This window comes from Podarcis cretensis (genome assembly GCF_951804945.1).
Source record: "Podarcis cretensis genome assembly, chromosome: 10".
Taxonomy (NCBI): domain Eukaryota; kingdom Metazoa; phylum Chordata; class Lepidosauria; order Squamata; family Lacertidae; genus Podarcis; species Podarcis cretensis.
Genome location: NC_137179.1, coordinates 5,996,045 through 6,022,563, shown reverse-complemented (window position 1 = coordinate 6,022,563; position 26,519 = coordinate 5,996,045). Strand labels below are relative to the sequence as shown.

Here is a 26,519-nt window from a genome sequence, read left to right as displayed (position 1 = left end):
AGGGAGTCTTCTCTTCTCATGAGGTGGCCAAAGTATTGGAGCCTCAGCTTCACAATCTGTCCTTCCAGTGAGCCCTCAGGGCTGATTTCCTTCAGAATGGATAGATCTGATCTTCTTGCAGTCCATGGGACTCTCAAGAGTCTCCTCCAGCACCAGAATTCAAAAGCATCAATTCTTTGGCGATCAGCCTTCTTTATAGTCCAGCTCTCACTTCCAGACATCACTACTGGGAAAACCATAGCTTGAACTATGATGGTTTGGACTACAACTCCTAAAACATCTGAAGGGCACCAGCTCAGAGAAGGCTGCTCTCAATATAAAGGGCCAAATTACAGCAGCGTTTTCTTAACTACCACACAGAACAATGACCGCCACTATGGTGGTCACGGTGCAGACAGACATCAAGGAAAGAGACATGTCCTCTGTTCTTCATTGAATTCTTGTTTTGGAAAATTCAGTGCTGGAGCCAGGAAACCCAAACCAAGGACAAGAGTGCGTACGGCTTTTTAAACAAAATTCAATTGTGGCATGGAGCAAAATTCAGAGGCGTGTTGTTCTCCAAGGACAACTCTGGTTTCATTTTGTGTATTGCTTCGGGATGTATGAATTAGGTAACCAAACCAAGTCTCCTCCCCATATGTGGACTCTGATTCCTCCCCTCCAATATTCATTACTCCACATTTCCTCATCAGCTTGTGACCTTAACAAAAATGAAAAGGTTTTGAATGAATTTCTCCTAATATACACCTGTTTGTATGCATTTTTCCCCAATTTGCACATTTTTTTTGCAAAGCAATTTCTCCTAACAAGTTTTATTGGATGCCTTTAGATGCATGCAATACACTAGAATATGTGGGTTGTTTTGCACACTCCTTGGTTGAATAACAAAATTCAGAGAAGTGCAGATTTCGAAGGACGCCTGTGTCTCAGTTCTCTACATTGTTTTGGAATGAGATAGGCTCACTTTTAAATGGGAACTGAACCTACTCAGGAGTATGACCTCCAGAGTGGGAAACCCAGCCAGATGGGCAGGGTATAAATTATTATTATTATTATTATTATTATTATTATTATTATTAGCCAGGGATGGAGAAAGACTTTAGAGGCCCTAAGCGCTAGGATTTTGGTGCCTCCGTATATATCTACAGGAGTACCTCAGAAGTTGAACAGAATCCGTTCCGGAAGTTCCAAAACATTCGCCTTCCAAAGCGTGGCTTCTGATTGGCTGTAGGAAGCTCCTGCAGCCAATCAGAAGCCATGGAAGCCCTGTCGGATGTTCGGCTTCCGAAAGAACATTCAAAAACCAGAACACTCACTTCCGTTTGACTCCCAAGGCATTCGGGAGCTGAGGTACGACTGTAGTTCAAAATGGAAATGAACCATATATCATTAATCTCTATTATTTATTATTTTTGTATATATACATGTATGTCTGCAATTTTTTCATTTATTGTGGGAACCTTTTTGTGGAACCTGGTTCAGGTGCATCGTATGGTCCATAGTAAAACGGGCAATTGAAGATTTCTGTGGTGCCCCTTTCTCTTGATGCCCTAAGCTCGTGCTCAGCCTGAACACACGCATGTCTGCACCCGAGACATCCATGTGCCAGATTCATGCCGGCTCCTTCTCTCTCTCCCATGTGGCCCACAGACTTCAGGGGGCCTGGGAGGAATTCAGAAGCACATGCGACCGGCTATTCATCTCTGCCTGACGCGATACCAGGCGCCAGCCTTGCTACATGGGCGGCTGGACGAGACACCTCTGATGGAACTCAGCTGACACCCGAGACCGACGGGCGGCTGTGGTGGAGCTCAGCACGAGACGGATTTGGACCAGAGGGCTATTAATAGCCTCCCGATCCAGCCTGCGCTACCGGCTGATGAGAAGGACCATTTCCGTGTCTCAATGAAGCAGGCACCTAGGTTCCTTGCCCAGGCCTGGGGATGACACAATGGCCAAGGAAATATAGGACATAATATAGATTTGAATCACTGGGGGAAACTTTGGTAGAGTGGTTTGAAGTTCACAGCATGTTATTCTTTGAAGGAGAACTATCTGAAAATGATCAACAGATGGTATTTAACTCCAAGTAGACTTGCTAAGCTGGGACACAGGTGGCAATGTGGTTAAACCACAGAGCCTAGGGCTTGCCGATCAGAAGGTCGGCGGTTTGAATCCTTGCGACAGGATGAGCTCCCGTTGCTCAGTCCCTGCTCTTGCCAACCTAGCAGTTCAAAAGCACGTCAAGTGCAAGTAGATAAATAGGTACCACTCTGGCGGGAAGGTTAACGGCGTTTCTGTGCGCTGCTCTGGTTCGCCAGAAGCGGCTTAGTCATGCTGGCCACATGACACGGAAGCTGTATGGCCAATAAAGCGAGATGAGCGCTGCAACCCAAGGGGTTATTTTTAAAAGTCTGGAATGGACTAATCCGTTTTGCATTACTTTCTATGGGAAAGCGCGCCTTGGTTTTGGTACGCTTTGGTTTTGGAATGGACTTCCAGAACGGATTAAGTTTGAGAACCGAGGTACTGCTGTATTTTGTAAATTAATACAAGGACCTTGAACCTGGCTTGGTTGTAGATGGGCAGCCAATAGATATTTTAACCATGCGCAAAACAACAACAAACCTCTGGTTACGTGAAACATATTCAATAAACACACACGATGTAACCGGCTGTACGTTTGAAAAAATAATATATACTATTCATTGTATTGAATTGTAGATTTCAACAACAAAAATAGAAGACCCAGTGGATCAGTTCATTCTCTAATCAGTTTATGCATAAGATCTATATATGTGAAAGTGTCTATTCCACCTGTCTGAGAAAGGCAAATCTCTCCTCTCCTGCAGTGCGCTGGAAGCGAGGGCCGCAGGTGAAACGTGAAGCCGGCCCGCTCTGATTTCAGCAAGCGTTGAAACCAGACCCCCATGGAAAAAAGGGGAAAAGGAAGGGCAGGTCTGAAGGGGAGGGAAGTGAGTTGTGGTATGTCAGCAGGCAGCTATGGGGAAAGGAGGTCAGGCAGAGAGCGAGGAGGGGCAGCCAGTGCGAAACGCGGGGAAGAGATTTGTTGTTGTTTAGTCGTTTAGTCGTGCCCGACTCTTTGTGACCCCCTGGACCAGAGCCCGCCAGGCACTCCTGTCTTCCACTGCCTCCTGCAGTTTGGTCAAACTCATGTTTGTAGCTTCGAGAACCCTGTCCCACCATCTCGTCCTCTGTCGTCCCCTTCTCCTTACACCCTCCATCTTTCCCAACATCAGGGTCTTTTCCAGGGAGTCTTATCTTCTCATGAGGTGGCCAAAGTCTTGGAGCCTCAGCTTCAGGATCTGTCCTTCCAGTGAGCACTCAGGGCTGATTTCCTTCAGAATGGAGAGGTTTGATCTTCTTGCAGTCCATGGGACTCTCAAGAGTCTCCTCTAGCACCAGAATTCAAAAGCATCCATTCTTCAGCGATCAGCCTTCTTTATGGTCCAGCTCTCATTTCCATACATCACTACTGAGAAAACCATAGCTTGAACTATATGGACCTTTGTTGGCAAGGTGATGTCTCTGCTTTTTAAGATGCTGTCTAGTTTGTCATTGCTTTTCTCCCAAGAAGCAGGCGTCTTTTAATTTCATGGCTGCTGTCACCATCTGCAGTGATCATGGAGCCCAAGAAAGTCAAATCTCTCACTGCCTCCATTTCTTCCCCTTCTGTTTGCCAGGAGGTGATGGGACCAGTGGCCATGATCTTAGTTTTATTGATGTTGAGCTTCAGACCATATTTTGCGCTCTCCTCTTTCACCCTCATTAAAATGTTACTTATCCCTAATTCCTTGATAGATTTGCGGAAGAGACACCTCCTCACTTTCTCCCATCAAGGTTGTGTCATCTGCATATCTGAGGTTGGGGGAAGAGATTAGGCAGCCATAAACCCTTGGGCAGTGAGGTGTCGTGCGGGAATGGAGACTGGAAATATCCACAACTCTACCAAGGCTGAACACATCAATGGTGGTGTAATGGTTAGGGTGTTGGGCTAGGGCCAGGGAGAACAGGGTTCACATCCCCTCTCAGCCATGAAGCTGACTGGGTGACCTTTGGGCCCAGGCACTGCCTCTCAGCCTAACCTACTTCACAGGGTCGTTGTGGGCATTAAATGAGGAGAGGGACCACCCGGTACACCCCCTTGAGCTCCCTGGAGAAAAAGGTGGAGTATAAATGCAATATGGAAAGAAGTAATTGAAAGCACACACACCCTTAAAAATAATAATCTTGGGAACTGTAGTTTACCCCCACAGAACTACAACCCCCAGCGCCCTCAACAAAGTACAGTTCCCAGGTTTCTTTGGCAGGAATGTGCTTTCAATACCCTCTTCGATCAGTGGAATCGGTACTACCACACGTGCCTTATAATACCCGCTCCGTATTGGTAAGAATGCAGTTGTTTAGTGTGGTGGCGCCTACACTTCAGAACTCCCTAGCTATTGAGATCAAGCGGCCCCCTTCATTGTACTCCTTTTGGTGCCTGCTGAAAACATTCTTATAATAATTATTAATTATTCCATGCCCATCTGGCTGGGTTTCCCCAGCCATTCTTGTTTAGACAAGCCTATCCAGGCATAGCTGTCAACTTACAGATTTGAAAATAAGGGACCAGCAGCCAAAATAAGGGATTTTCAGAGCACAGGTATGTTTAACTTCTGAGCCCCTCCGAGCCAAAGGCAGAAAGCCAAACGAAGCCTCAAGCGGTGGTTCCCACAGCGCAGCAACCCGGCAAAGGGGATGCAGCAAGGAAAACCACCGTCACCTCTCCGCTGGGAAGCGCTGAACAAAGGCGAGTCCCCAGGCAATGCGGCTGATTTGATCGGCAAAAAGCATGCAAGCTCCACCCCCCAGTCGTTCTTAGACTCCTTATTGGGTGAACAACGCAGCCAAGCAACCCAGTTGGAGCCTCCCTCCTCCCTGGCCGGCAGGGAGGGAGGGAGGGAGAGGAGCTGCTTCCTTTGAAACCCGGGAAATTTAAGGGACATCATCAATAAGGGACAGCAGCGGGACACAGCGCTGGGATAAGGGAGTTTCCCACCAAATAAGGGATGGTTGACAGCTATATACCCAGGTGTTTAGAAAGCGAAGGTCATTTTAACTGGTTTTAGTATTTTAGTTTTTGTATGTTTAAAAGTAGGTATTGCAAATTTTCCTCGATTTTATTGCTCTGTCTTTTTGTAAACCGCTTTGGGGTTCTTTTTACAAACAAATTTTACGAAATATAGCTGATGCAGACTAGGTGAGGATGGTAATTGGGGCTCGAGGCCGATTCCAGAAGAAATTCCCACCCAGTTCAATCCCTCTTCATGTGGAATTCCTGGAATTGTAGATCTTTGAGGGGACTCGGGGTCTCTCAGCAACTCTCGGCACCCAGAACAAACATGTAATGGCTGTTTAAAGTGACATCATGGTGCATTGAATATATGGTGTGTATTTGGCCTAAGCAACCCTTTGATTGCTCCCTAGTAAAACATGCTATAGCTCAGTCAGTAGAGACTTTTAATCTCAGGGTCATTGTTTTGAGCCCCACCTTCTTGAGTCAGTGTGGTGTAGTGGTTAAGAGCGGTAGTCTCATAATCTGGGGAACTGGGTTTGCGTCTCTGCTCCTCCACATGCAGCTGCTGGGTGACCTTGGGCCAGTCACGCTTCTCTGAAGTCTCTCAGCCCCACTCACCTCACAGAGTGCTTGTTGTGGGGGAGGAAGGGAAAGGAGAATGTTAGCTGCTTTGACACTCCTTAGGGTAGTGATAAAGTGGGATATCAAATCCAAACTCCTCCTCCTCCTCTTCTTCTTCTTCTTCTTCTTCTTCTTCTTCTTCTTCTTCTTCGGCGATCCCTCGTAGCCGAGTAAGATTGTCTTCCATAAACACGGTTTTAACAATGGGTCTGTAAGTGACAGTGGAGGCCAATTCTGGATCCACACGTCCTTCCACAGTGGGGACATAGGTTTCCAGGCAGGAGTTGATCACGGTGTGGATTTGCCAAGCGTGCCTTCCTCTTAGCGAGTTTCTCCCTTGCGTACTGGGTTTGAGTGTCTTCAAATCCATGACACCTTTGGCAAAGGCTGTTCTCCAACTGGAGCACTCGCAGGCCAGTGTTTCCCAATTGTTGGTGTTTATACTACATTTTTTAAAGATTTGCCTTGAGAGAGTCTTTAAACCTTTTTTTGTTGACCACCTGGATTACGCTTTCCATTTTTAAGTTGGGAATAGAGTAGTTGCTTTGGAAGACGATCATCAGGCATCCGCACAACATGACCAGTCCAACAAAGTTGATTTTGAAGAATCATTGCTTCGACACGGGTGATCTATGTTTCTTCCAGTACACTGGTATTAGTTCGCCTGTCCTCCCAAGTGATGTGTAAATTCTTTCGGAGACACTGTTGATGGAATCCTTCTAGGAGCTGGAGGTGGCGTTTATAAGTGGTCCACATTTCACAAGCATACAGTAAGGTTGGTAGTACAATAGCTTTGTAAACAAGCATTTTCCTGCACTGCAGAGGGTTGGACTAGATTGTCCTTTGCGTCCCTCCCAACTTGACAACTCTATGGTTCCATGCTGAGATCTGCACCCTGATTGAGCTATCATTAGCCTGGACTGCCTCCTGGGCAATTTTTAAACCGAGTGACCTTAATTCTTGTTTTAAAACAGATAATACAGGTGTTATGCGATACCCGCAGGTGTCTGCCTGTTTCAGAAATGTGTTACACGGTGTTAAAAGCAGCTACCTGCTCAGCAACCCTTGGAAAGTCAGAGAGTTCGCCGCAAAGTCAATGGGTTTGCTAAGGAGATGGTCAACCTGGCAGTCACGCTTCTTGGTTTCCACTGAGATGAACAAAACGAGTTTCCTGTTTTTCCAATTCTGAGCTTGCAATGTTGTTGTTTATCAGGGTTGCTGAGTTCAGACCCTGAGACTGAGGCTTAAAAGGGCCACTAGTTAAAAATCTGCAACCGGCTTGCTCTTTTGAACCTGCAAGGTGATAAAGCGGTCATTTTCCGATCCAAGGAACGTCCTCCATGGATGCTGGCTGCAGTAAGAACTTATTTGACCCAGAAACGAAAGATACTGCAGGACTGGTGTTGCAGAACAGTGGTACCTCAGGTTACATACGCTTCAGGTTACATACACTTCGGGTTACAGGCTAACCCAGAAATAGTGCTTCAGGTTAAGAACTTCGCTTCAGGATGAGAACAGAAATCGGGCTCCAACGGCGCAGCAGCAGCAGGAGGCCCCATTAGCTAAAGTGGTGCTTCAGGTTAACAGTTTCAGGTTAAGTACGGACCTCCGGAACGAATTAAGTACTTAACCTGAGGTACCACTGTATATAAATATGTGGACTCTGGCTATTGCAGAGAGAGAAAAAACTCACAAATTATGCGTTTCTAAAGTTAACGAGGGACGCGGGTGGCGCTGTGGGTTAAACCACAGAGCCTCTTGGGCTTGCCGATCAGAAGGTTGGCAGTTCGAATCCCCGCAACAGGGTGAGCTCCCGTTGCTTAGTCCCAGCTCCTGCCAACCTAGCAGTTTGAAAGCACAAAGTGCAAGTAAATAACTAGGTACCACTCCAGTGGGAAGGTAAACCACATTTTCGTGTGCTGCTCTGGTTCGCCAGAAGCGGCTTAGTCATGCTGGCCACATGACCCGGAAGCTGTACTCCGGCTCCCTCGGCCAATAAAGCGAGATGAGCGCTGCAACCCCAGAGTCAGCCACGACTGGATCTAACGGTCAGGGATCCCTTTACCTTTTTAAGGGTAACGAAAACCTAGAATGTTTTTACTCTTGTGGGAGTTCATTTTTTACGTGCCAAATTCAGATACACTAAACTCTCCCCAACATATTGAGAAATTGGCTCTCTTGGTGTGTTTTGCTGCTTTTATTTTTCTACATTATCTGCTCTCTCCCTGTTTGGAAAATATAACCTTTGCGGTGCTCTGATATTTTGCAACTTTCATTACCATTTCTTTGTGTCTGTACTTTTGATGTTACATTAATAAAAAACAACTATTTACACATTTTAAAAAATCTGCAACCAATACTCCCTGAACAAGCTGATCTAATTTCTTTCCCCCCTTTGGGCTAACCCTTGCATCATTAATTCCAGCTGCAACTCAGCAGAAAGAAACGTAACTTTGCATTTGACACAATCCACTTTTGCTTACTGGTGTTGCCAGCTGACCATGGGGAGGAAAAACAAATGGGTATGGACTGCTTCTGTGTCCTTAAAATACACCTGATCTGCATAAATCAGTTTGTTGGCACAAGGGGACTAAAGATAATCGCCAACACCTGCTAATTGTTGCAGCTCAAACCTCTGTTAAAGGGACAGAAAGCCTTGTATTAGGTGGGGCACCTACTGGACTCAGACTGGCAGCAGCCCCAGCCAGCATTGCCAGTGGTCACGGATGATGGGGACTTTAAGTCCAGCAACAACAGAACCACCCCTCAAAGGATTCTGGGTACTGTAGTTTACACCTCACCGAGTTATAATTCCCAGCAACCCTTCACAAACTACAGGCCCCAGGATTCTTTGCAGGAATTTGCTTCAAATGTTATTGAATGATTTAGTGCAGGGTCTCCAGCTATTGTTGAAGTTCAGCTCCTATTATCCCTGACCACTGGGTTCTGCTACCTAGGGATGATGGGAGAGATAGATATATATCTGTTTTGCAATTTAAAATACAGTACTCATTTTACATCCTTAAAATATCAGTGACTTCCCTTCTTCTCTTTCCTAGGTCATTTTACATATCATAAATTTTACAAAAACTATACCTTTCAGAATTCCATTACTGCATCCATAAAAAGTTATTTACAATGGTGAATTTATCTTAAAGCAGCCAGTGTTTTCAGCTGTACACAATTATTTCCCATATATTCAATAAACGTTTTCCAATCATCTTTAAACGTTTGTTATTCTTGTTCTCTTATTATGTTAAGTCTGCAAGTTGTGCATATTCTGTCAACTTAAGTTGCCATTTTTCTTTATTTGGGACCTTGCTTGTTTTCCATTTTTGGGCTAACAAAACAAAGGCTGCGGTTGTTGCATACATAAATAACCTTTTTTTTTTCTTTCTTTTTTTTTGACACCTCGGAGTTTCAATCTGAATTATCCCCAACAGAAAGGACTCTGGTTTTGGCGGAGGAAAGTACTTTAAAACATTCCCCCCCTCCCAATTCATTATGGATAATTTCCCAATTCTCTTTTACCCTTTTACAAGTCCACCACATATGAAAGAACGTTCCCGCCACCTGTTTGCATCACCAGCAGGGATGATGTGAGTTGAAATCCCACATCAACAGCTGGCGACCCAAGTTTGAGAAATCCTGGTTTAGCGTGTGTGGAACCACGATGCCAAACCATGGTTTGTAACCCCAAACCATTCGGCTTTGTGTCTGGGCTGACGCTAGCTAACAAACCATGGTTTGGAGGGGCGGCCCAGGCAGGATAGCAGAGCACAATTTGCGCTAGCTGCAGCTTGCGGTTCAGTCTGAATTAACCATTATCACTTGCCTGATAATAAGTGTTGGAAATGTAAAGAAACTGAGGGTACATTCTTTCACCTTTGGTGGACGTGCCCAAAGATTAAGGCTTTCTGGGAGATGATCTATAATGAACTGAAAAAGGTATTTAAATATACCTTCCTTAAGAAACCAGAGGCCTTTCTCTTGGGCATGGTCGGCCAATTGGTGCCAAAGAAAGATAGAACATTTTTTATGTATGTAACAACAGCAGCAAGAATACTCATCGCAAAGCATTGGAAGACACAAGATTTACCCACCTTGGAAGAATGGCAGATGCAAGTAATAGACTTTATGGAGTTGGCAGAAATGACTGGCAGAATCTGAGACCTGGGAGAAGAGTCGGTGGAAGAGGACTGGAAGAAGTTCAAAGACTACTTGCAGAAACACTGCAAAATTTATGAGTGTTAAAATGATGTTGGATATAAAAATAATATGGCATTAGTGACAAAGTTAAAAAGAGTATGCAAAAATGAATTTAAAAGGGTGAAAGACTAGAGTCATATTATGTCAAATCTAAACAATATGGTATAAGTGATTAAGTTATAAGGAATAGGCAAGAACGAACCAAAAAGAGAAGAAAGATCGGAGACATAATAGGTTAAATTATATAATTAACAATGAAATTTGAAAGAGGGTAAGGATTTGCTGAATTTGACTGGGTAAATGGGAACACAAAAAGGGGAGGCGTGAGGAAGTCAAGAAACAGAGTTAAATAAGTATAAAGCTAAAAGTTGGATTTTTTCTTTTTTATGTTTTTCAGTATGTTTTTTTGATGATTTTTTGTTGATTTTTCTGTGTATCTTTTTTGCATTTTTGGCTATGTTTGCTTTTTTGGTTATGTTTTGGTTATGTTTGTTCTTTTTTTCTTTGTTGAATGTATGTATGTCTCTATTTGTAAAACCTTAATAAATATTTTATATAAAAAAAAATGAATTAACCCATCATTGACAAGCCACAGATTAGGACCCTGGTTCTGCTTTAGGTGATGGTTTTGCCGTAGAGAAAAGAGGAAACTTCTGCCCTGAGGAAGCTAAGCGTTGAACAGAAGGGAAAGGAAGCGGCTCCAAACCATCGTTTGTCTGCTGGAAGCCCAAACCATGGTGTGGATTTTTAACCGTGGTTAGCAGAAACCACCAGGGATGGAAAACCCATGGCCTTCCAGATCAGGGCTGGCCCAAGATATTTTGGCACTCGAGACCTGTTAGGGTCGGAGCCTGACAATCCCTACATTTCCCCGTGAAGAGTGATAGTTAAACCCAAGGCCGGATTTGGGTTTGATGAGGCCCTAAGCTACTGAAGGTAATGGGGCCTTTATATGTCCAGCTGCCCTTTGTCAACAACAAATTGCTGCTGTTTTTTGTGTTGAATATATGCTATATGGTAATTTATGGACCGAATAGGTATCTCAAGCCATTTGTGTGAGTGTCTGGAGGCGGTTGGAGGATGGATGGCGGAGATTGAAGATTGAATCCTGACAAGACAGAAGTACTGTTTCTGGGGGACAGGAGGCGGGCAGGTGTGGAGGACTCCCTGGTCCTGAATGGGGTAACTGTGCCCCTGAAGGACCAGGTGCGCAGCCTGGGAGTCATTTTGGACTCACAGCTGTCCATGGAGGCACAGGTTAAATCCGTGTCCAGGGCAGCTGTGTACCAGCTCCATCTGGTACGCAGGCTGAGACCCTATCTGCCTGTGGACTGCCTCGCCAGAGTGGTGCATGCTCTGGTTATCTCCCGCTTGGATTACTGCAATGCACTCTACATGGGGCTACCTTTGAAGGTGACCCGGAAACTACAACTAATCCAGAACGCAGCAGCCAGACTGGTGACAGGGAGCGGCCACCGAGACCATATAACACCGGTCTTGAAAGACCTACATTGGCTCCCAGTACGTTTCCGAGCACAATTCAAAGTGTTGGTGCTGACCTTTAAAGCCCTAAACGGCCTCGGTCCAGTATACCTGAAGGAGCGTCTCCACCCCCATCGTTCTACCCGGACACTGAGGTCCAGCACCAAGGGCCTTCTGGCGGTTCCCTCACTGCGAGAAGCCAAGTTACAGGGAACCAGGCAGAGGGCCTTCTCGGTAGTGGCGCCCTCCTTGTGGAATGCTCTCCCACCAGATGTCAAAGAGAACAACAACTACCAGACTTTTAGAAGACATCTGAAGGCAGCCCTGTTCAGGGATGCTTTTAATGTTTGATGTATCATAGTATTTTAATATTCTTTTGGAAGCCGCCCAGAGTGGCTGGGGAGGCCCAGCCAGATGGGCGGGGTATAAATAATAAATTATTATTATTATTATTATTATTATTATTATTATTATTATTTGCATATGTTGCCATGCAACCAGTCCATGCAGATGACACAACTTTGATGGCAGAAAGTCAGGAGGAATTAAAAAACCTTTTAATGAGGGTGAAAGAGGAGAGCGCAAAATATGGTCTGAAGCTCAACATCAAAAAAACGAAGATCATGGCCACTGGGCCCATCACCTCCTGGCAAATAGAAGGGGAAGAAATGGAGGCAGTGAGAGATTTTACCTTCTTGGGCTCCATGATCACTGCAGATGGTGACAGCAGTCACGAAATTAAAAGACGCCTGCTTATTGGGAGAAAAGCAGTGACAAACCTAGACAGAGACATCACCTTGCCAACAAAGGTCCGTATAGTTCAAGCTATGGTTTTCCCAGGGACGCAGGTGGTGCTGTGGGTTAAAGCCTCAGCGCCTAGGGCTTGCCGATCGAAAGGTCGGCGGTTCGAATCCCTGCGGCGGGGTGCGCTCCCGCTGCTCGGTCCCAGCGCCTGCCAACCTAGCAGTTCGAAAGCACCTCCGGGTGCAAGTAGATAAATAGGGACCGCTTACCAGCGGGAAGGTAAACGGCGTTTCCGTGTGCGGCTCTGGCTCGCCAGAGCAGCGATGTCACGCTGGCCACGTGACCCGGAAGTGTCTCCGGACAGCGCTGGCCCCTGGCCTCTTAAGTGAGATGGGCACACAACCCCAGAGTCTGTCAAGACTGGCCCATACGGGCAGGGGTACCTTTACCTTTTTTATGGTTTTCCCAGTAGTGATGTATGGAAGTGAGAGCTGGACCATAAAGAAGACTGACTGCCGAAGAATGGATGCTTTTGAATTCTGGTGCTGGAGGAGACTCTTGAGAGTCCCATGGACTGCAAGAAATCAAACCTCTCCATTCTGAAGGATTTCAGCCCTGAGTGCTCACTGGAAGGACAGATCCTGGAGACTTTGGCCACCTCATGAGAAGAGAAGACTCCCTGGAAAAGACCCTGATGTTGGGAAAGATGGAGGGCACAAGGAGAAGGGGACGACAGAGGACGAGATGGTTGGACAGTGTTCTCAAAGAGACCAGCATGAGTTTGACCAAACTGCGGGAGGCAGTGGAAGACAGGAGTGCCTGGCGTGTTGTGGTCCAGAGGGTCACGAAGAGTCGGACACGACTAAACAACAACAATATATAGAAATGAGCAAAGCAGTAATATTTTAGGGAGCAGGCGAGCAGGTGGGGCCCATGACTTGCATCATAGGAGCCAACACAACACAAAACACTGTTGCTGTACGTAGGTTTTATTTTTTGTTTTTTTCATCTTATATTTTGGAAATATACATCCAGTTTTTTCCCCTTTAAATTTTTTTGGGGCCCCCAAGAGAGTGGGGCCCTATACGTAAATCCGGCACTGGTTAAACCACTCAAAGAATCATAGCTCCACAAGGCCACATCCACACCATACATTTAAAGCGCTACAATACCGCTTTAAACTGTCATGGCTTCCCGCAAAGAATTCTGGGAGCTGTAGTTTGTTAAAGGTGCTGAACGTTATTAGGAGCCGCTCCTACAATTCCCAGAGCAGGTTAACAAGTACAAGGTATTCTGGGAATTGAGGTTCCGGGAGGGGAACAGGGGGCTCCTCTAACCAGTCTTAGCACCATTTTAACAAACTACAGCTCCCAGAATTCTTTGGAGAGAGTGGCCAGGATTGCTAAGGTACCTTACCTTTTCCCTCCCTCCTCCCAACTTCTCATTGGGCCAGAGGGGTGTCATTCTAGCCAAAGTTTGTGCACAGCTGCAAATGAATGAGATTGCTGCAGACTGGACAGAGTTCTCTTTCCACCCAGATATCCAAACCTCTCAGGACACAGTTTATTCTCCTTTTCCTCCTCCTCTTCCCCCGACTAACCTGAAGAAGAATTATTTGTGCTGGTAAGAAGAGAAAAAAGCCCCAGGTTTTTTTTGTGTGTGTGTTTTTTAAAATATAATTTTTATTAAGTTTTCCATATTTCATTACATTTCAGGATCAAAAATCAAAGAATTTGTAACTTAAAACATTGCTTAAATAAAGCATCGACCTCCTTTCCTCCCTTTAACAGACTTCCATATCACTTTACCAATTTCTTCACATTCCTATATTTCACTTTTTTACCTTATATCAATCTTAAAGCAATCACCTTCTTAAAAAAAGCCCCAGTTTTAAGTGGCTTTGGGCTGGTTCTGCAAAGGGGACGCCCGAAAGGGTGTGGTTTATAGCCACCGCTTAAAACCTAGGTGGTTTCTTTTTCCCCCAATATTTTTTTATTATTTTCTTTATACAAAATTTTATAGTACAGTACAATAAATCATATAAATATTTTAGCTCTGCTGAGCTTGTAACTTCCATCCCTTCAGCGAGTATCTTTTATTTTCTTATATCGCGTATTCTGTTTATTTAACCTTATATCTGCCATACATTGTAAGAAATACATTGTATTTCAGTCCTGCCAGTATCTTTAAGGTTTTACAGTTATCTTTTATATACACCATAAATTTACTCCCAACTTTCTTGAAACCTCTGATCATCCTGGTCCCGAATCCTGCATAACTAACTCTGCATAACTCCTCATTTTTGTCTGCCACTCTGCAGTAGTAGGAACTTCTTGCAATTTCCAGTTTTGGTCAAGCATATTTCTTGCTGCATACATAAAAAAAATCTACTTTCTTAATTTCCTTCCCCATCAACCCCAGCAAAAAGGCTTCTGGTTTTTTTTTGGGAAGTATATTTAAGTATTTTCTTAAGTTCATTGTAAATCGATTCCCCAAGGTTCTTAACTTTATCACACATCCACCACATGTGATATAAGTGTCCATCTGCCTCTCTGCATTTCCAACATCTTTTTTCCCTTCATCCTGTACATTTTTGCCAGTTTTACCGGTGTTAGATGTCACCTATAAATCATTTTCATTAAATTCTCTTTTAAGGCAGTACACGCCGTAAATGTCATGTTTACATTCCATAACTCATGCCAAGCATCCAATTCAATATTATGCCCAAAATCTATGGCCCATTTTATCATTGCTTCTTTTACTTCTTCATCTTTCATATACTATTCTAATAACAAATCATATATTTTGGATAGTGTTTTGCCTCTGCTTTCTATTAAATCTATTTGAAATCTTGATTTTTTGTCTTCAAACCCAACTCTCCTATCATCATTCAATATATCATTACCAAAACCTGGGTGGTTTCTGCCTTCTCTGATAGTAGGCATAGATCTTCCAGCTGCAATTATAATTTTATTGAATTTGCCAAACGATTTTTATCGCTTTTCAAATCAATTTAACAAATCCACACCAAACTAATTCAAATTTAAGACAAATTTTAAAGTTGACTTCCTTCCTGCTTTCACGATGTTTCTCTTCCCTCGGTGTAACATACATTTCCTAATTCCATTTCAATACTTAAAATATTTTGGCATTTTGTCATCATCATTTCGCAATGATCCTTTTGTTCCTTTGTTGCATTTCCAGCACATGGTTTTCCCCTAAAGGGTAAAGGGACCCCTGACCATTAGGTCCAGTTGTGGCCGACTCTGGGGTTGCGGCGCTCATCTCGCTTTATTGGCCAAGGGAGCCGGCGTACAGCTTCCAGGTCATGTGGCCAGCATGACTAAGCCGCTTCTGGCGAACCAGAGCAGCGCACGGAAACACCGTTTACCTTCCCGCCGGAGCGGTACCTATTTATCTACTTGCACTTTGATGTGCTTTTGAACTGCTAGGTTGGCAGGAGCAGGGACCGAGCAATGGGAGCTCACCCCGTTGCGGGGATTTGAACCGCCAACCTTCTGATCGGCAAGTCCTAGGCTCTGTGGTCTAACCCAAAGCCCTACTCCTCATTTAATCCCCACAATAGCCCTGTGAGGTAGCTTAGGCTGAGACATAGTGACTGGCCCAAGCCACTGAGCATCGTGGCTGGGTGGGGATTTGAACCCGTGTCTCTCCCAGGCCCTAGTCCAACACTCTAACCACTGCACAACGCTGCCTCTTATTTCGCACGCTGCTTTCCTTCCCTGCACCCTTGGTACTTTTTTTTAAAAAAAATAGTTTTTATTAAGTTTTACATTTTTATCTTTGTCACAATCATATCAAATAAAAGAACGATACCAAATAACGCACCCCACGACTTCCCTCAGCTTCCTCTTCTCGTTTTTTGTATATTAACTTCGCCTGCTTATTTTATTGTACCTTAATATCGTATTCTCTAAATTAAATGCTTTCTGTATTCTTTTTGTTGGTTGTAAGTGCTTAGTCAAATCCTTCTAGTGAATCCGTTTCTTTACAATGTTTCTGTAGATACAACATTATATATATATATATAAATTTGTTATTAGTTTTTTAACATATCATTTTCAACAGTAATTAAACCTACTTTTACATCGTATTCATTTTTTTTTACTTCCATCAATCCTGTCTGAAAATTTTCCTGTCTAATCTCTCAGTAAGCATTTCTTATCTTCCCTATTACATTTCAAATTCATAACCAATATCTCTATCTTTTTCTACTTTGTAACGCTTCGTATATTTCTCCTTACAAAACTTCTAGCGTGATTTGTTGATTACAGTTGCTCTTCAAATAATTCATATACTTCTTCCAATCTTCTGTAAATCTCTGGTCCCGCAGGTTTCGAATCCTTCCTGTCATTTTGTCCAATTCTTCATAGTCCATTCTTCTTCTTCGGAATTTCTTCTTGTTTCTGGGCTAACAATACTCTTGCCGCAGTTGTTGCATATAAGAACAATTTAACATCTTGCCTATTAATGTCCTGACCTATAATACCAAGTAAAAATGCTTCTGTTTTTTAAAAAAATGTATATTTCAACATCTTTTTCATCTCATTATATATCATATCCCAGAAGGTCTACCGTAGATACAACATAAATGGTTCCCAATCTTTTTTGAAGTCTCTATTGTCTTAGCCTCTTAATCTTTCAATTAGTTTCGCCATTTCAGCATAATCCATTAGTTTTCTTTCCATTCTTCTTTAGTTGGTATCTTGTCACTTTTCCATTTTTGAGTTAGCAGCATCCTAGCCGCCGTTGTAGCATACATAAAAAGTTTCTTCTTCTCTTTTGGCAAGTCTTGACCTATAATGCCTAATAAAAATGCTTCTGGACTTTTAGCAAAGGTTACCTTAAACATTAGAGACATGGGTGGCGCTGTGGGTTAAACCAGAGCCTAGGACTTGCCGATCAGAAGGTCGGTGGTTCGAATCCCCCTGATGGGGTGAGCTCCTGTTGCTCGGTCCCTGCTCCTGCCCACCTAGCAGTTCGAAAGCACATCAAGGTGCAAGTAGATAAAGAGGTACCGCTCCGGCGGGAAGGTAAATGGCGTTTCCGTGCGCTGCTCTGGTTCGCCAGAAGCGGCTTAGTCATGCTGGCCACATGACCCGGAAGCTGTACGCCAGCTCCCTCGGCCAATAAAGCGAGATGAGCGCCGCAACCCCAGAGTTGTCCACGACTGGACCTAATGGTCAGGGGTCCCTTTACCTTTACCTTAAACATTCTTTTTGTTTCGTTACAAATCATTTCCCAGTAATTCTGAATTATTTTGCATTCCCACCACATATGAAAAAAGTGCCGTCTTTTTTCTTTACACTTCCAACATCACCCTCGGTACTTTTTTTTAAAAAAAAGATATTTATTTATTTTTCCAAAAACATAAGAAACATCAAAACAGTACAGAACAACAAAAACAACATCGATTGATTAAAGAAAAGAAAATTAAAAACAAGAACTTCAGTTTTTAAACTCACATTTACAAAACTTTCTTTCTTGACCTCCTCACACCTCCTCTTTGTCCAATCAGATACAGAAAATCCTTACCCTCCTTCAAAACTCATTTCTAATTATTATAATCACTTCTATTATGTCTCCAATCTTTCCTCCTTATAATTAAACACCTTTAACATATTGTTTACTTTTGACATAATATAATCTTATTTTCCCACCCTTTTTCTATTACATTTTTTACATATTTTTTAACACTGTATCACTAATGCCATATTATTTTTATATCCAACATCATTATAGCATTCATAAACTTTGCAGTATTTCTGCAGATAGTTCTTAAACTTCTTCCAGTCCTCTTCCACCGCTTCTTCTCCCAGGTCTCGGATTCTGCCAGTCATTTCTGCCAGCTCCATGTAGTCTATTACTTGCATCTGCCATTCTTCCAAAGTGGGCAAATCTTGTGTCTTCCAGTGCTTTGCAATGAGTATTCTTGCTGCTGTTGTCGCATACATAAAAAACGTTCTATCTTTCTTTAACACCAATTGGCCGACTATGCCCAGGAGAAAGGCCTCTGGTTTCTTAGGGAAGGTATATTTAAATACCTTTTTCAGTTCATTATATATCATCTCCCAGAAAGCCTTGATCCTCGGGCACGTCCACCAAAGGTGAAAGAATGTACCCTCAGTTTCTTTACATTTCCAAAACTTGTTATCAGGCAGGTGATAAATTTTAGCAAGCTTCACTGGGGTCATGTACCACCTATAAATCATTTACATAATATTTTCTCTTAATGCATTACATGCCGTAAACTTCATGTCGGTGGTCCACAACTTTTCCCAGTCAGCAAACATAATGTTATGACCAATGTCCTGTGCCCATTTAATCATAGCTGATTTAACTGTTTCATCCTGAGTATTCCATTTCAACAGCAAGTTATACATTCTTGAGAGAATCTTAGTTTTAGGTTCTAACAATTCTGTCTCCAGTTTCAATTTTTCCACCTGGAAGCCCAGTTTTCTGTCCGCATTATAGGCCTCTCTTATTTGATAGTAGTGAAGCCAATCTCGCACTTTATCTTTTAATTTTTCAAAACTCTGCAGTTTCCATTTGTCTCCTTCTTGTTCTAATATCTCCCAATATTTTGGCCATTTGGCCTCCATATTAAGTTTTTTCAGAGCCTTTGCCTCCATGGGTGACAACCACCTTGGGGTCTTATTTTCCAATAAGTCTTTGTACCTTATCCAGACATTAAATAATGCTTTCCTGACAATATGAAGTTTGAAATTTCTGTGCACTTTAACCTTGTCATACCACAAATATGCATGCCATCCAAAAGCATTGTTAAAACCTTCCAAGTCCAAAATGTCAGTGTTCTCAAGAAGCAGCCAATCCTTCAACCAGCAGAAACCCGCTGATTCATAGTAAAGTTTAAAGTCTGGCAGGGCAAACCCCCCTCTTTCCTTCACATTGGTTAATATTTTAAATTTTATTCTGGGCTTTTTGCCCTGCCAGACAAATTTAGAAATATCTCTCTGCCACTTCTTGAAACAATCCATCTTGTCCACGATCTGCAAAGTTTGAAACAAAAATAACATTTTTGGCAATACATTCATCTTTATAGCTGCAATTCGACCCAACAAGGAAAGCTTCAATTTTGACCAAATTTCTAAGTCGGTACTTTTAAGACTCTCAGTTCGCCCATCCTTCCCACCCTACTCGCCTCTTGTTTTCCTTTGTTTCCAGGGTTGCTAGATCGGATTTCTTGCTGGCTGGTTCCACAGCATCATGATGACAGTAGTGAAGAAGAAAACGTCTCGCAGGGAGGTGGAGCAGTATCAAAGGTGAGAGTCCAGTCCGAATTCTCCCTCGGGTGACAAACCAGTGTCTGCCCTGTGTTACTTCGGCCTGCGAGGGAGGGCTTACGTAAGAACTCTAGGGAATTGCCGTGGTTCATTGGTAGAGAATCTGCCTTGCATTCCCAAAGGAATGCAAAATAATTTTGCGGATTATAGGGACAGAACTACCTAAATTGTATAGAAATATATTTATGTGTGCTTCTACAGTAGTAAGAATGCTACTTGCCCCAAAATGGGAAAAAGCAGACGGTCCCAGCAAAGGAAGAATGGATGCAAAAACTTATGGAATATGCAGATATGGCGAAACTTACTGGAAGAATAAGAAATCAAGATAACAAACTTTTTATAAAAGAATGGAAATTTGAATTATTGAATATTTACAGATAAATTGCAAACAGATAAAAACATTGGCAGGACTATTGTAATAACCTGCAGTTTCCTAAGAGTATATATTTAAAGTAGCTAATTGAATGAATTTGGATATGCAGAAGATAAAAAAAATTAAGGAACCACAGAAAGAGGGGGAAGGAAGTTAAAATGATTGTAAAATTAATGAAATGTATAAATTTGAAAAGTATAGAAAAAACTTTTAAAAAAGAAAGAATCTGCCTTGCATGCAGAAAGTCGTGGGTTCGATTTCCCAGGCTCTTCCTGAAAACTTGGAGGACTGCTGCCAGTCAGTGGTGGTGTTGTTGTTTAGCCGTTTAGTTGTGTCCAACTCTTCTTGACCCCCTGGACCAGAGCACGCCAGGCACTCCTGTCTTCCACTGCCTCCCGCAGTTTGGTCAAACTCATGCTGGTCTCTTCGAGAACACTGTCCAACCATCTCGTCCTCTGCCGTCCCCTTCTCCTTGTGCCCTCCATCTTTCCCAACATCAGGGTCTTCTCCAGGGAGTCTTCTCTTCTCATGAGGTGGCCAAAGTATTGGAGCCTCAGCTTCAGGATCTGTCCTTCCAGTGAGCACTCAAGGCTGATTTCCTTCAGAATGGAGAGGTTTGATCTTCTTGCAGTCCATGGGACTCTCAAGAGTCTCCTCCAGCACCAGAATTCAAAAGCATCCATTCTTCGGCGATCAGCCTTCTTTATGGGCCAGTCAGTGTAGACAGTACTAATCCTAATGCGCCAATGGTCTGACTTGGTGTAAGGCAGAGCTTAGTCGGTAGAGAGTGCAAGACTCTCAATTTCAGGGTTGTGGGTTCAAATCTCATGTTGGGCAAAAGATTCCTGCAATGCAAGCGGATGGACTAGATGACCATCTGGACGTTTTATGGGATGCATGTCTGCGGTTTGGTCTGTTCCACCCTCTTTAATTCCTCCTGACTTTCTGCCATCCAAGTTGTGTCATCTGCATATCTGAGGTTGTTGATATTTCTAGTTTACCTCAATCGAGGTTTCCCTGCCATACATACAAACACATTTTCCATTTCAATGTACAGTGGTACCTCAGGTTACATATGCTTCAGGTTACATACGCTTCAGGTTACACACTCCGCTAACCCGGAAATAGTGCTTCAGGTTAAGAACTTTGCTTCAGGATAAGAACAGAAATCGGGCTCTGGCAGTGTGGCGGCAGCAGGAGGCCCCATTAGCTAAAGTGGTGCTTCAGGTTAAGAACAGTTTCAGGTTAAGAACGGACCTCCGGAATGAATTAAGTACTTAACCCGAGGTACCACTGTATAATTAAACAATAACAACCAGGGGGTCCCATTTGTCCTGAAAGACCATTCCCCTCCCCCAACCACACCCACCAGCTGACATGGGTTGTGATGTCATTTGACAGGTGAGATGGCAGACTTGGATCCTGTCTTGCCTGTTCCAATCAGGGAACAGGGGTGCATAGCCAAACAGGGCAGGATTTAATCTCCACTTATCAGTCGGTGAGTGGGGGTTAAATCCTGCTTAGTTCAGCAGGATTGGCTCAGGAAAAGGGTCTCAATGGAAACCCCTGCTAAAATAGAGGAAAACACCTTCCTTGCAAGGTGCTTTGAAGTCCCAACTTGGGGACTTCAAAGCACCTTGCGCCTGTGATGTCAGGTGATTGACATCCCTGCTTACCAGTAAACTCTGGCCTGCGGAGCTAGAAAGGTCCTCCATCCCTGTAGAAAGTGGACTGGCAGCCCCCGATTTTTTTGTTTCCCCCCACCTGCTCTTCTAAACAGTCATTATGTTGTGCTTTGCAGATACATGACCCAAGCAGAGCAAGAATCCATGAACGGAAATCTGGAGGAATCCCTCAAACTTTACAGCCAGGCTGATGAAATTCAGCCCAGCGAACGTCTGAAGGGGTGCATCAAAAACCTGGAGGAGAAGTTGGTGACCCTGGATTTGGATCAGGAGTCGGATGAATATGTGGACGTCTGCCGGAGTGGACTCCTGTTGTACAAGGAGATACATGACAAGTTGTTTGAGCATCAGAAGGAAGGTGTCGCCTTTTTGTACAGTCTCTTCCGGGATGGAAGGAAAGGTGGCATTCTGGCCGATGACATGGGCTTGGGAAAGACCATCCAGATCATCGCCTTTCTTTCAGGGATGTTCGATGCCAACCTGGTCAGGCACGTGCTACTCATCATGCCAGTTACCTTGGTTAACAACTGGGTGCAAGAGTTTGTCAAGTGGGCCCCGGGAATCCGGGTGAAGGTTTTCCACGGCACTAGCCGGAAGGAACGGCGCCAAAACCTGGAACGGGTGCAGAACAAAAAGGGGGTCCTTCTCACCTCGTACCAGATGATCTTGGCCAACTGTGAACAGCTGTCCACTTCGGACCAGCAGGAGTTCGTCTGGGACTACATCATCTTGGACGAAGCGCACAAGATTAAATCGCCGTCGGCTAAAACCACCAAATCGGTGTATGCCATCCCCGCCAAAAACCGCATCCTCCTCACAGGGACGCCAGTGCAGAACAACCTACGAGAGCTGTGGGCTCTCTTTGATTTTGCTTGCCAGGGGGCACTGCTTGGCACAGCCAAAACCTTCCGGATGGAGTATGAAAACCCCATCACCAAGGCACGGGAGAAGGACGCAACTCCCGGAGAAAAAGCCCTAGGCCTTAAGATCTCCGAGAACCTGATGACCATCATTCAGCCGTATTTCTTGCGGCGAAGTAAAGGCACGATACAGACCCTGAGCTCAGAACGAGAAAGCTGTTCGCCGGGAGAGGAGAACAGCACTGCTGTCCTAGAGATGCCGTCTCTCCCGCGGAAAAACGACTTCATTGTGTGGGTTTACCTAGCGCCCATGCAAGAAGAGATCTATAGGAACTTCCTCGACTTGGACCATATCAAGGAGTTGCTAATGACGACTCGTTCCCCGTTGGCTGAGTTGACCGTCCTGAAGAAACTCTGTGATCACCCCAGACTTCTGTCGGCGCAAGCTTGCATCCAGCTCGGCTTGGAGGTCTCGAGCTACTCTGAGCAAGAGGAAGGGGAAGCTGGGGCCGTTTCTGACATGACCCGGGAAATCAAACACGTGCCCAGTCAGGTTCTGATCGAGGAGTCCGGCAAGTTGAGGTTCCTCTTGGCGCTGCTGGAGAATCTGCGGGAAGAAGGGCACCAAACTCTCGTGTTCTCCCAGTCGAGGAAAATGCTCGATATCATAGAATGCATCTTGACTCATCGGCGTTTTAAGGTGATGCGTATCGACGGGACGGTGACTTGCTTAGCGGAGCGGGAGAAGAGGATTGGCACGTTTCAGAATGACAAAGGCTATTCGGTCTTCCTCCTGACCACGCAGGTGGGCGGCGTTGGGCTCACCTTAACTGCCGCTTCCCGTGTGGTGATATTTGATCCCAGCTGGAACCCCGCCACGGATGCCCAAGCCGTCGACCGGGCTTACAGGATCGGGCAGAAGGAGAACGTTGTGATCTACAGGCTCATCACCTGTGGGACGGTGGAGGAGAGGATCTACCGGCGCCAAGTCTTCAAGGACTCGCTCATACGGCAGGGCACGGGCGATAAGAAGAATCCCTACAGGTATTTCACCAAGCAGGAGCTGAGGGAACTGTTCACACTGGAAGATACCAGGAGCTCGGTGACACAACTGCAGCTCCAGTCTTTGCACGCCAACCAAAGGAACTCGGACCTGCAGCTGGACGAGCACATTGCGTATCTCCACTCTTTGCACATGTTCGGCATATCAGATCATGACCTGATGTACTCGCGTGAAACGGCTCACGAGGAGCAACCGGAAGACGAGGAGGCCCATCAGTACATCGAGCACAGGGTCCAGAAAGCCCAAGAACTGGTGCAACTGGAGTCTCAGCTCGTAGACGCGAGACAGCAGAAACGCCCGTCAAGATGTCTTCCATGTAATTGAAGGCCTTCCCTAGATCTTTATTGCAATGTTTGTCTTACCGGGAAGGCCGGCTGCTGTAGGACTTTGGCGATTGCCGGAGTTGAGCAAGAGACATCTGTTTTTCTGCCCCTCCAGAGACCTTTCTATCAACCAACTTGCTTTCGACTTCACTCATTTCTGGTCGGCCTGCTTCAGGAAGGGGCAGCCAAAGACGTACCTCCCCCACGGTGATTTTTGGTGGTGCCAAATTTCCACAGCTCACCTTGTCCCAGTAATTTATTTGACTCTCCTGTTGGTTTTCCAGTGAACTTCGTTGGGTGTTATTGGGGCATTATTAGAAACCAGCGTCCACACAGAAAAATGGAGGATGAGAATATATTCTCGGTTCAAGGCTGCAATTTTCCCTTTCAAAGAACGAGTAGACTTCAGTGGAGGAATGGCTGGCAGCTGAACAATCTTCTAGTTCCAGGTAATAGTTTGCATGTTACTCCGCAAAGTTTAGCAAGGATCAGCCATGACTGTTTCTCTTCAAAAGGAAATGAGAGGGACAAATGTTGTATTAGACGCAGTGGAGCACATTTAGCTCAATAAGTGACTGGATATAATTGTTTGGAGTTACCTTTCTCCAGCTGGCGGGAGAGGAAATGAAACGAGCCCCAAGAAAGTGAAATAAATGGCTCTTTGGGGTTCTTCCTATTTGTCTTCTGAGCACTTGTTAAAAATAATTACTTGCATAAACTTAGATGCATCTTTAACTGTCTTTTCTAGTAGTAAAGTTTTTCAAATTAAAAAGCCAATATGGGAGTTGAGAGCATTATTTGGGGCTATTGGAAGAGGGGATAGGGTTGTTTTAGGGGGCAATCTTCATAATGATTGAAGTGTAGGTGGGTTCCCATGAAGCAAGACACATTGATAACTGCAAGAACCTTTATTGAACTAACAAAACTGGACAACGGGGCAAAGCAACTGCTTATATATATTTCTGAAGGCCGGGGCCACTCCCACTCCCAATGTGATTGGCTGCCTAACTTCCAAGCTGCGAATCACGACTCAGAGTTTAAGGGCCAGTGGCAGAGGCCCAAATCCAGAAATGTTCTGTGATTGGATATCATGTATCAAATCAGAACATGGGCTCAGAATCCTTAGTCCAGACTCAAGCTCAGTCAAACAGACCACTGAATACATAACAATGATTAATCTCTTAATGCCAGTGTAGGTTTCTAAGGAGACCTGGAAAAACATCACATCTGGCAAACAATGTGCCCCTTTGGTTTCAGATGGTACATGGGTAGATGAATCTAAAAAGCCTGGGATACAAATTTTCACAGCCCTCAATGGTGGGCCATTTACTGGAAGTAATGTATATAGCATTAACACTAGAAGTGTGCACACAATTTTGACCAAACTAAGCCTCCTGGTGTTTGTTTTGCTCCAAGTGGCTAAGTTGGCTGATATGGTAAGGTAAAGGTAAAGGGACCCCTGACCATTAGGTCCAGTCGTGGCCGACTCTGGGGTTGCGGCGCTCATCTCTCTTTATTGGCCGAGGGAGCTGGCGTACAGCTTCCGGGTCATGTGGCCAGCATGACTAAGCCGCTTCTGGTGAACCAGAGCAGCACACAGAAACACCATTTATCTTCCCGCTGGAGTGATACCTATTTATCTACTTGTACTTTGATGTGTTTCGAACTGCTAGGTTGGCAGGAGCAGGGACCGAGCAACAGGAACTCATCCCGTCACGGGAATCGAACCGCCAACCTTCTGATCGGCAAGTCCTAGGCTCTGTGGTTTAACCCACAGCGCCACCCGTGTCCCTGGCTGATATGGTAAAGGTAAAGGGACCCCTGACCATTATGTCCAGTCATGACCGACTCTGGGGTTGTGGTGCTCATCTCACTTTATTGGCCGAGGGAGCTGGCATACAGCTTCCGGGTCATGTGGCCAGCATGACTAAGCCGCTTCTGGTGAACCAGAGCAGCGCACGGAAACGCCGTTTACTTTCCCGCCGGAGTGGTACCTCTTTATCTACTTGCACTTTGACGTGCTTTCAAACTGCTAGGTTGGCAGGAGCAGGGACCGAGCAATGGGAGCTCACCCCGTCACGGGGATTCGAACCGCCGACCTTCTGATCGGCAAGTCCTAGGCTCTGTGGTTTAGACCACAGCGCCACCCGCATCCCTGGCTGATATGGTAGCCCTCTTCAAATATCGGAAGGGCTCTCGTGTGGAAGGTAGAGCAAGGTGTTGCTGCTCTGGAGGGCAGGACCCAAAGTGATGGATTCAAAAGACAACAAAGGAGAAGCTAACTAAACTTTGGCAAGAACTCTGTGACTTAAAGAGCCATTCAACAGTGCAAAAGGTGCTGGACTCTCCTTCACTGGATGTTTTTAAGTAGAGGCCGGATGGCCATCTGTCAGGGACTCTTTAGCTGTCCTCCCTTCTAATTCTGCCATTACAGTGGTACCTTGGTTCTCAAACGCCCTGGTACTCAACCAACTTGGAACCCAAACACTGCAAACCCGGAAGTGTATGTTCCAGTCTGTGAACTTTTTTTCAGAAGCCAAACGTGCTCCGTTTTGAGTGTTACGCTTCCATTTTGAGTGCCACACTTCCGTTTTGAGTGTTACGCTGAGGTCTGTTTTTGCTATTTATTTCGCATTTTTGCATTTGTGGCTCTGTTTGTTCTGTTTTTGTGACTGTGTGGAACCCAGTTCAGCTACCGATTGATTGTGTGACTGCAGTACATTGGTACCTCGGGTTACACACGCTTCAGGTTAC

At 44.7% G+C, this 26,519-nt stretch overlaps 1 protein-coding gene and 1 long non-coding RNA gene across 3 annotated transcripts in view; one reads left to right on the top strand and one right to left on the bottom strand.

Moving 5' to 3' along the window:
- Nucleotides 1–26,519, bottom strand: part of LOC307225425 — a 61,378-nt gene that overhangs the window by 28,129 nt on the left and 6,730 nt on the right. The gene's annotated exons all lie outside the window — the stretch shown is intronic.
- LOC307224982 (DNA excision repair protein ERCC-6-like) lies at nt 1,307–24,549 on the top strand. Of its 2 annotated transcripts, XM_079992476.1 has the most exons (3): nt 1,307–1,350; nt 19,343–19,440; nt 21,636–24,549. In XM_079992476.1, the coding sequence occupies exons 2-3, from the start codon at nt 19,385–19,387 to the stop codon at nt 23,764–23,766; spliced, it is 2,187 nt and encodes a 728-aa protein (XP_079848602.1). In that variant the 5' UTR covers nt 1,307–1,350; nt 19,343–19,384; the 3' UTR covers nt 23,767–24,549. The 2 variants fall into 2 exon arrangements, with proteins under 2 accessions (XP_079848602.1, XP_079848601.1); XM_079992475.1 differs by lacking the exon at nt 1,307–1,350 and having other exon boundaries at nt 19,278–19,440.